The sequence below is a fragment of the Chelon labrosus genome (genome assembly GCF_963514085.1).
Source record: "Chelon labrosus genome assembly, chromosome: 22".
In the NCBI taxonomy this organism is placed as follows: Eukaryota; Metazoa; Chordata; class Actinopteri; order Mugiliformes; family Mugilidae; genus Chelon; species Chelon labrosus.
Genome location: NC_140355.1, coordinates 20,759,856 through 20,770,482, shown reverse-complemented (window position 1 = coordinate 20,770,482; position 10,627 = coordinate 20,759,856). Strand labels below are relative to the sequence as shown.

Genomic DNA, 10,627 nt, shown 5'->3' with positions numbered 1-10,627 from the left:
GATACAATGAGATACGTTGAGATACGTCAAGACGCGATGTGATGTGATGCAATGACATGAGATATGAGATACGATGCAAAATGATAAGATACGATATGACGAGATGAGATACGGCACGGTACAATGCAAAACCCATGCGAAACAATACGAGAAGATATGACATGAGAAGATTAGATAAGATGAGATTTTATGAGATGAGATGAGATGAGATAAGATGCGAAACCATACGATACGATATGATACAATACCATAAGAAAAGATTATGTGAATAAAATTGATATTTGTGTTTAATTGAACTTCCTTCTGTGTTTTGCAGCAGGACAACTGAACGGAAGCATCCCCTCCGTTGTCTTTGCAGTGACCTTAAAGACGCTGCAGACGACCTGAGGCTGCAGGAGTGGACGTAAAATGAAACATCACCTGTCAGGCAGGTAGGAGACAAACCTTTTAGCTCGTCGAGGACCACAGGCAGAGCTCTAACCCCTTTGTTTAAACTCATATTTGATGAATTATGGTGGCGAGCGTCGTTGTCATTGAGGCACTACTTCCTCTGAGTGCGTTCATCCGTATAAGTCGCTGCTGCTGAGATCTGGATGGTGCAACTGTTTACGTATAGACTTGAGATCGATGAGAAGTGTTGATAAGAGTCAGTTCACTCTGCCAATTTCAAACCATTTCATCACTTGCTGCGGTGTCAGTTTGTGTTTGTGGTTTCACAGGTCACTTCCTTCACAACATTTACAATCAGCAGCAGTGAGTGAAACTCTTTCATCACCTTAACAAATGGAAAGTTATTTTCTTGGTGGCAGTGGAAGAAAAGTTGCAGGCGCACCTGACAACTAGCGTCCCCCGGGTGTCGTCTTTGGGGGCTGAGGGGCTGAATGGAGTGTTATTGTCCTCTGTCAGTTATGACACGGTGACAGAGGAGGGGGCGATGGCGTTTGAAAGGGGCCGTCGGACGCAAAAAAATGACAAAGGATGAAAGCTGCGGCGGCTAAAAATAAACCCCAACAATGAGAACATGACAGTTTTGATTCACAAGGTGAAAGTGAGAGAACAGCAACGCACAAAGCAGCAGAGGCACTCAGCACTGGATTTCCTTTGAACAAAATAAATGAGATTGGCCCTTGGAGGCAAAAAACGCCATGATACTGTATACTTAGAACGAGATGGTCAAATACATCTAATTTTGAAGAAATGTAAGGAAATCAAACCACGTTTAAGTGCTTTAAAGGCAACACCAGTATTTTAGATTATAGCAGCGACCCTGTAAACATCAGTCATTTCAGTCAAATTAACGACATATTAAATGACGGGGAGGAGCTACAACCTGGCGTGATGTTGCTGAGCTAAGATAATCAGACGTGGAAGAAGTATGAACTGAAAGTCCTTCATGCCAAAATGTCGAGGCGCACAAGTGCTACCAGCAAAAATTCTCCTCAAGTATTGAAGGTAAAGTATTCGCTGTGAAGGTTAAAGGGGCTTGGATGGTGGATTCTCATTAGCATGACAGTAGCGTGTTAATGTTGTAGCAGCCATTTGACTGGATGCACTCATTTCTAAGAGCTGGTCGTGTGCAAGGACGTGTAGCGTCAAACGAATGCATCGTAGTAAAAACTATAATATTAAAAAGTGAAATGAAGCTTGGAAGGTTCTTTGTAAATTAATACTTATTCTTATTTATAACCTTACTATTCTTACTTTTATTCCTAGCCTTGTTCTTATTTTTGCTTTAATTCTCTTCTTATTTTTTTATACTTAATCTTAATCTTACTTTTCTTCTTCTTCTTCTTTTACGACTTCTCCTTCTTCTGCAATCCCGCTCTTCTTCTTCTTCTTGTTCTTCTCTTCTTTCTCACTGTTCTTTTTCTTCTTCTTCTCCTTCCCACTCTTCTTCTTCTTTGCCCCACTCTTCCTTTTCTTCTTCTTCTTCTCCGCCTCACGCTTCCTTTTCTTCTTCCTCTTTTTCTTCTTCTCTGTCTTACTCTTCTTCTTCTCAGTCCCACTCTTCTTCTTTTTCTTCATCCCACTCTTCTTCTTCTTCTCCGTCCCACGCTTCTTCTTCTTCTTCTTCTTCTTCTTCGTCCCATGCTTCCTTTTCTTCTTTTTCTTTTTCTTCTTTTTCTTCTTCTTCTGGAGGACGCTCTACAAACAACCTCTAAAGAAGAAAACTGGAGACCGAATCCTCCATGGAGCCATTGCCTCAAACTCTTTTATCTCGATCATCAATCCCTCTGTGTCCAACCAGTGCCCTTTCTGTGGTTTAAGGGAAACCACGTTTCATATTTTTAATAAATGTCAAAGGCTCACAGCGTTTTTTTATTCTTTTAACGGAGGTTTTTGAGTTTTTTAATGTAGTTTTTATCGCCACTCTATTTGTTTATGGAGCAAGCCACAGAAAACAAGATAAGAAAATGTGGCAACTTTTAAACTTCATCATTGGAGAAGCGAAAATGGCCATTTACATATCTAGAAAAAATAAAATAGAAGGCCTGTCGAACAGCGATGCAGCCTCAGTGTGGCGCTGTAACCTGCACTGCAGACTGAGGCTGGAATTGAACTTTTATAGATCGATGAAAGACCTCAAAAGCTTCCGAGAAGTGTGGTGTCACAGAAATATCTTGTGTACTTGTTCCGATGACAAATTATTTTTTGGAAATATGCTAAGTGCTTTTTCTTTGATTTGATTTACTTTGTTTTGTTTGTTGTTTATTTATTTATTTATTTATTTTTCATACATATTCTTTATGTACACATTAATATAAATAAGAAACATCTCAGTTTGTGAAAATTTTGTCAAACATTTGAATAACTTGTGGTTGTAAAAATCAAAATCAAATCTTCTTCTTCTCCATCCCACTCTTCCTTTCTTTTTCTTCTACTTTTAGAAAGTACGAGCAGTCATTTTTTGTCATTTTCAACCACTGCGTGTGTCACCACTTACATTTGACCACATAACTAAAAACATTTAAATAAATATTACATTTTATCTAAATATACCTTCCGTACATAAAACCCCACTAATTTTCCATTAACATTTTCTCTCGTCCTGGAACATGAATGGTGGATTATTCCACGAGAGCAGGCAGACAGGTGTGGTGTTAAATGAAGTATTGCACAGAGCTGGAGTCACTTCAGGGAGGTATTAAGTGACGCAGACACGTGTGTGAAGGAAGGCCCACGCGTGGCTCAGGCCTTGATGAATACCCGCGGGGCCTCCAGGGTTACACAGGTACATGTTTTGTTTTTCACTTAACTACACTGATTAAAATGAGGAAGACAGTTACCATGGGCGTCTCACCTGTGGAATTAATTATCGCCACATAGATAGAGGACGGCCCGCTTAGCCTCGCCACACTTCCTAATAAACAAGCTCCCGCGTAGCATCTCCCATCACATTTGTGCAGGTCTAAGCAGGTAGAAACACCTCTCTCGCTCTCTCTCTCTCTCTTCTTTAGTTAAACAATCCTGCAACACGTTTCTTTTTCAGAGCGTTATTAATCCTTGCAGCAGAATGCCGAGCCAGCTTGAGGGCGCCATGGACGCACTGATAACGGTTTTCTACAACTACTCCGGAAACGATGGAGATAAATACAAGCTCAACAAGGGCGAGCTGAAGGAACTCCTCAACAGCGAGCTCACCGACTTCCTCACGGTAAAGTGCACGTTTCATTTATCGGCTAACTGATGTTTAATTGTGTTTGTTGTTCATTTAAACTGAACTTGTCACGATTTCAAATTTACCTCAAACACCATCCTCTGTGTGAACTTTAATTATTGGGAATGTGTTGGCGCACCAAAGTGTGACCCTTCACACTTTGGTGCGATCCCTTTATTGATCCCTAATGAATTACAAGCAGTAACTGTGGTAATTGTCTTCAGGATCTTTACCACTTTGGAGAAAGCTTGAAATTAGATAACTCTGCTTTGAAACGACTGAAAGCGAGCGATTCGTCCTTGCTGGAGGAAATCGCTTTTTCATTGATCGCCATCCTGCTGGCTGTCAGAGTGTAGCTGCTGGTGGCTCTCACTTCCCAGCACAAAAAAAATAAAAAATAAAGGATGCGGAGGAGGAGATGGATGCGGTCGTTTAAGATGAGTCCGAGGCGCCGAGGCCGCGTGATGATTGAGACCGGACCGGCCGCGGCCCGAGCCCTCTGACGCCTTCAGATGGCTTTTCTTTTTCGCTGCTTGTCCTCCCTCATACGGGGCGGGAAGCCTCAGGTGCTCGCACATCATCATCATCATCATCATTAGCATCAGTGGCCCATATCACCTCCAAATATAGACACCCCCGTGATGTCACCGCATCCCTGTGGGCTATAGTCACCTCTGAGAATAGACACGGCCGCAACGAGACACTCTCCTCCTACTGAAACTTCAACACTTGAGAGCCAAGGCTTGATAGATCTCTATATATAGATATATACATTCATTATTGTGCATATATACATATATGAACTCAGTGATTGAATGCATCTCAATGGTGTCTCTGCATGCTGCTGTTTGGATGTGAAGAGAAATGATTTTAAACTTTGAAAAGCTTAATTTTGTTTGTTCAAATCACAAAACCTGCAGGATTTACTTCTACTCAAACTCTTATGTTGCTTGGAGACTCACTGACGATTCAAAATCAAAACTATACTCTAAAAAAGTTGCAGTGCTTGGCTGAGGCGATATCCCCCCCCCTTCGGTTGTGGCATGGATTTTAATTTTAACCTTTGGTGTTGACTTTAATGAGCTCGGCGACGTAAAGATCACCGCTGCCTCCGAGGTTACAGGGCGGGGTGGAGTGGGGGTAGGGAGGGAGGGAGGTAGGGACAAGTCGAGTCTCGTTTCCTTCAATCCTGGAGGAAATGAGCAAAGCAATAAATGTGATCAGCTGCAGCTCATGGGTCATTTAACAGCGCCGTCTCTGTCCTCTCTCCACTGGACATAGACTGCAGCTTCTGCCTTGAGTCAATAATAAGCTCCAATAACAATCAAATACCAGCGTGGGTACGCGGATGTTCCCGATATCATGACCTACGACCGGGGCGTGTTGAAGGTGTTTTTAATTGACCGATCAGGGATCCGAGGGCTTAATAGCAGCGAGACGAGTGAAAACCCGGCAGACTGCCTAATTATTATCTTCCCTGTTTTGCTTTCAGTCTCAGAAAGACCCGATGCTGGTGGAGAAAATCATGAACGACCTGGACTCTAACAAAGACAACGAGGTGGACTTCAATGAGTTTGTCGTGTTGGTGGCCGCCCTGACCGTCGCCTGCAATGAGTTCTTCCAGGAGCAGAAGAAGAAAGCCAAGTAGACGCCTTTAAGGAATCCAGCTGTAAAGTTCAACAACATCCCACCAGTCTGTAGCAGAGTTTCCCAAAGAGTAGGATTGTGAATGTAGTGTCTATTAATGTAGAGAGACATAAAAAAACAAAAAAATAAAGAAAAAATCAAAACAAAAGTTGTAATTTGCAGCCTGGAGCTGTGGAACAATCACCAAGCATGTCTGATCCAAATTATAGTCATTATTATTTTAGAGAGGTGAGAGTGAACCAGAAGGTACACGATGCCCTTTATTAAAACACGTCAATGTTGTTGCTAATTGTCGCTTTTTGTCCACTTCGTTTTCTACTGTCCATTAATTCAGTGGCATTTCCCCCCTTTAAAAAGACTCCTCCGTCATCTGAAAGCGTGCCCCCGTCCCAGCTGAGACGCTCCCTCTTGTCAAATGTCAGCTTTTTAATGTTTTTCCTGACGCCGCGTTAAGTGGGAAACTTTTTCGTCCCTTGTCAGGTTCGGTGTCAGTCTCCGTTCCCCCGAGGAGAAACACTTTTTCCGCCCGACCGAAATTAGAGCCGTGGAAAAATACAGCCACCTGTTCTGTCAGTGATAATGTTTTTTTTATTTATTTATTTTTTCTAAACACTGTCTGTAACATTTAAGACTTCTTTTGTGCTATAGAGAAAACTGTTTCTGATCAATATAATGTATATTGTTGACTTTTATTATGACGAGGTGAATGAACCTGAGGAAGAGTCTGAGTGACATCAAGATTCAAACTGAATGCAGTCAATAAACAGCACTGTGTCCTCTGGAAACTAAGTACCTATGACTCTTTATTGGATTGTTATTTACCAAGAGGAAGAGATTGAGTCAGGAAAAAATGATGCTTAAATAAAAGTTTAACCCTTTAACCCACTCAGGGTCAGTGTGATTCTGCAGAGTAAGTTATACTGTTTATCGTAAGTGTGTTCACACTAGGGGCTGAGCGACTTCGGATTTTTTAAAGTCGACTAATATGTAGTGAAAGTTGAGTCAACGTTGATTAAGTCACAAGTAAAAACACAGTAGAAAGTAATGAAATCTATATTCCTGACCTGAACCTCTACCATAACTTCTGTCTCTGGCATGGTGCGTTCACTGACATCAAGGACAAAAAAATAAACACACAATCTACAACCACAGCAACAATGTCAACCACTAGAACACAACAGAACTGAACATAAACACATGAGCTTATCAATACTGGGTGCTGCAGATGTGTTTAGCCTATATATAAATCGGCACCGTCAAAAGCATTTAATAGCACTTCACAGCAAGTTGTAACCGGGATTTAGACAATGAAATTTACCAGCAAATTGTTAATGTGCAGCCTACTCCTCTCTGTTACTGCAGGCGAAGTTAATTGCCTTTGGTGGAGAGGATTTGGACCGTTTTTAAATGTGAATTGCAGTAGTACTTTTGTTGCATTTCAGGACTGACTTACATATATGTCACGGTAGTATGGGCTTCATCTTTAGTGAAGTATTTCCACACACCTGATGAACCGATGCTAGTTGTTACTGTCACATGGTTGGCGTTAAAGCGTCATGGCACAGCAGTGAACAAGTCGGTACAACCCCTACTTCCTAGCTGCAAGATCAATAGTATTTTTCTACTGTAATTGTTTTATGGTAAGAATTAACCAACAACCAAGTTTGGCTGAACTATTATGGATATTTATGGATTAATTTTGGGTAATTTCTGTAATGTGTTGTAGGATAATGTACACTATATTGTAATATTCATATATTATAGAAAATATAAAAATGATTAATTATAAAAGATATATTTTAGTATAAAACAGCCTCCTACTTGCTCACATGTATTTTCCACAGCTATTAATGTGACCGTGATATTATTAGAGTATTAATACATTTAGAAGGCGTTATTATTTTCCTGTTAGTTGGTTTAAGCTGAGGCTACTGTCACAGTTGAATCAGGTTCTCCCTGTGTAAACCTGAGGCGCTGTGAGGCGTTTAATGACTCATTAAAGAATTAAAACTGTTTGAATCTATTTGGACCTTCGGTTGTATGGATAAAAACAACTGATATAGATGGAGGGGGGTTGGAAACAGAACATTTCAGGTATAAAGCAGCATAAAATGGCAAGTAAAGTTCAAGAACTTTAAAAAAAGTTCTTCTTCTTCAACAGATTTATTTTTTCCACTTCTATGAATGTGTGATTGTGTTCAATTCTCATTCAGCTTCCTCCCACTGGGCATGTCACAAGGAGACTGAGGCTGTGCTTTTGAGAAACGACTGTGCATCACGTCTCAAAGAGTGTGATAGTATTAGATACACCGATCAGGCATAACATTATGACCATCTTCCTAATATTGTGTAGGTCTCCCTTGTGGTGACTCATCAGAGAATGGACATGGACCTTCTGAGGGTGTCCTGTGGTGTCTGGCAACAGGATGTTGTTAGTGGGGGGGTCTTTGAGGGGAGGGGCCTCTGCGATACTTGATCAGTTTGGGATCTAGTGAATTTGGAGGCCAGGTCTTTCATGTTTTTTTAAAATAACAAGGTTCTGGAGTAAATGTACTTTCCTCATCTATGAGTGTGTGAATATGTTCAAGTCTCATTCAGCGACCTCTCACGAGGCCGGGGGGGGGGGGCTGTGCTTTTGGGAAACGACCAAAGCCTCGATGACGCATGGCGTTCCCATCCCTCACGGACCACCTGGGTCCAGCAGCATCAGCATCTTCCCCTCGAGCAGAAGCCGCTGAAGGACAAAAGGGGGAGGAGGGGGTTTGAAAGGGTTTTCCTCCGTCTCACCAGAATACCAAACCAGACCCCGATGTGCTGCTGTGACGTGGAGGAAAATTACTGAAATACGGCGGCAAGTGTGATGCTTTTATGCGCGCAGATGGTGCTCACACAAACCCTCACCGTTACAATGCAATTTGTGCGTGATTGGCTGTAATGGAGCGGGATAATCAGCCTGCCTCCTATGGGAAGATGCCAAGCACTAATTATGTCTTTTTTTTTTTTGTTCAAATTTTAAAAAGGTTGCAATCAATCCCAAGTGTCATTTGATCATTTTTAAATGTGGATATTTATATCCTCACTCCTATGATTGCCTTCCACTTCCACACACAGTTGTCTCTTTATTTCCTGTGAGCGTCATGTTCAGGAAGTGGCTTTCAGCAGAGGAGAACTTCTTTTTTTTTCTTTTTTTTTCCTGCAGATCATGAAGTTTGAGTCAGAAGTCGTGACCAGCTCATCTTTTCCTGCTTCTGTACAATTAGGTCCCGTTTTGCATGGAGGGAAAATCACCCAAATTACACGGGGCAATTTAGAACCCATTAAGACCAGAATGCTTGCACCTGAAGCATGCACGCAGCTCTTCAGGTTCCAGAAAACAAGTACGATCAAAGGTGATGTTGTGGTGATTTTCGGACAAGATTAAAGCAAATCTGAAATGGATTAATGACAAGGAGACAAAACAGAAAAAGAGAAGGAGAGAAATGAGTCGAATGTGAAGGAAAATGTGAGAAACTGGAAAGAAATTTAGTCCTGAGGATGGAGACACACAAAAAAGGCTGATAAAGTCAGGGGAAATCATCATTAATCTGTATCCTACCTCAAAAGCAAAATACATTGCCTCAAATAACACAAACACTGATTAGCCACAACATTATGACCACTGACAGGAGAAGTAAATAACATCTTATGACAATTCATTGTTCTGCTGGGAAACTTCTGGACCTGGCATTCATTGGTGTGGTGATGTTACTTAGACATGTAGCACCCACCTAGACCAGACCAGCCCCTCCCCCCCAACCTATAGCAATGACACTCCTTAGACTTAGACTTTAGATAGACTTAGATAAACTGTATTCATCCACAAGGGAAATTGCTCGTAACAAGGGCAATTGCTTGATGGCAGCAACCATCCCAACACAAAAACGCTTTAGAAACAACTCGAAAAAACATGAAGAACAGCACAAGGTGTTGACCTGGCCTCCAAATTCACTAGATCCCAAACTGATCAAGTATCTGTGGGATGATCCACAGAGGCCCCTCCCCTCAAAGGTCCCCACTAACAACATTGTGTTTCCAGACACCACAGGACACCCTCAGAAGGCCCATGACCTGCACAATATTAGGTCATAATGTTATGCCTGATCAGTGTATAGTTCCTTATTATATCACAAAGTGAACATTAAGGAGAATGTGAGGAAGGAAGGAACAAGGACTTTTGGAGGCTTTTCTTCACTGTGGTAGCTCATAAATCAAGATTTCTACAAGTTCACTTCGTTGCTTTTTAAGGTTTCCAGGACAGTCTCTCCTCCCTCCAAGTGTCACCCCATCCCCACAGCCGCTACCTGTGACGAATGTCTTTAAAATACGCCTCCAGCCCATATCTCCCACATGCTGTCCGCCCCCCTCCTCCCCCTCCTCATCTGTTTCGTCACTTTGTGCGTCACTGTTAGTGTCAGGACTCCTCGTTAGGAGGGACCTCAGTTTGTGTCAGTGTGTGTGGTTTCCTTTTCTTGCCTTGCATCCACAATCAGCTGAGGATGAGGAAAATAATAGAAACATAATGGAATTAAAGGATTGGGGAAGGGCTGCAAGTGTTACAGTGTGTGCAACCATCTGTCTGTGTACGGATCTGACTTTTATTTCACACTTCAGGACAGGCTGTAAAATGACAATAAAAACCAACAGCATAGAGAGAAATGAAACAAAGAAAATGGACGACAGCTGTGGTTATTTTCACTTCTATCATTGAGATATGAAGGTAACCTCAAAGGACCATTTAGAAATGAATGGATTTACAATATTAAACATTTGCCCCACATTTAAGCTACGATGTGGAAAAAGAAACAGTAATCATGATAGTTGTTCAGTATTTGATCATTTTTGATCAGGGCTGAAGTTGATCGAAAGATTTAACCCAAAAAAGCAGAAAAAAAAGACAATTTTTTAGAGCAGTGGGAAAAAAAGTGGACATTTTCCTAAATCAATAAATCAAAGTCAATATTTTAGCTGATACTGGGCATATCCAAGACTGACTTGAAAAAAAATAAATGCCTCAGCCGACCAACATTAGTTTTTTTGGAAAATAACTACTTTTTTTTTTTTTTTTTTTTTTTAAGAGATTTATGCAGAAATCAGTAAAGTTTTTATAGCAGTCCTTTGGAAGTGGATGTTTTTCTCCCTAATGAGGCTAGTAACGTTTAAAGGTGATGCTACCCAAAAACTAATAATGCCAATAGTCAATATTTTAGATAATCTTGGTCATATCAAGACTGATTTGAAAAAAATAAAAAATAAAATAATGCCTCATCCTCCCAACATCAGTTT

General features: G+C 41.2%; 1 protein-coding gene across 1 annotated transcript; it reads left to right on the top strand.

The window, feature by feature from the left end:
• The first annotated feature begins 2,940 nt into the window (after positions 1–2,940).
• s100z (S100 calcium binding protein Z) lies at positions 2,941–6,359 on the top strand. Its single transcript, XM_084571807.1, has 2 exons — positions 2,941–3,655; positions 5,151–6,359. Exons 1-2 carry the CDS (start codon positions 3,515–3,517, stop codon positions 5,304–5,306), a joined length of 297 nt encoding a protein of 98 aa, XP_084427933.1. The 5' UTR covers positions 2,941–3,514; the 3' UTR covers positions 5,307–6,359.
• Positions 6,360–10,627: the final 4,268 nt, after the last annotated feature.

Coding starts and splice junctions, on each gene's coding strand:
- s100z (XM_084571807.1), top strand. CDS start 3,515: ATGCCGAGCCAGCTTGAGGGCGCCATGGACGCACTGATAACGGTTTTC. Junction 3,656..5,150: donor AGCTCACCGACTTCCTCACG/GTAAAGTGCACG, acceptor TTTTGCTTTCAG/TCTCAGAAAGACCCGATGCT.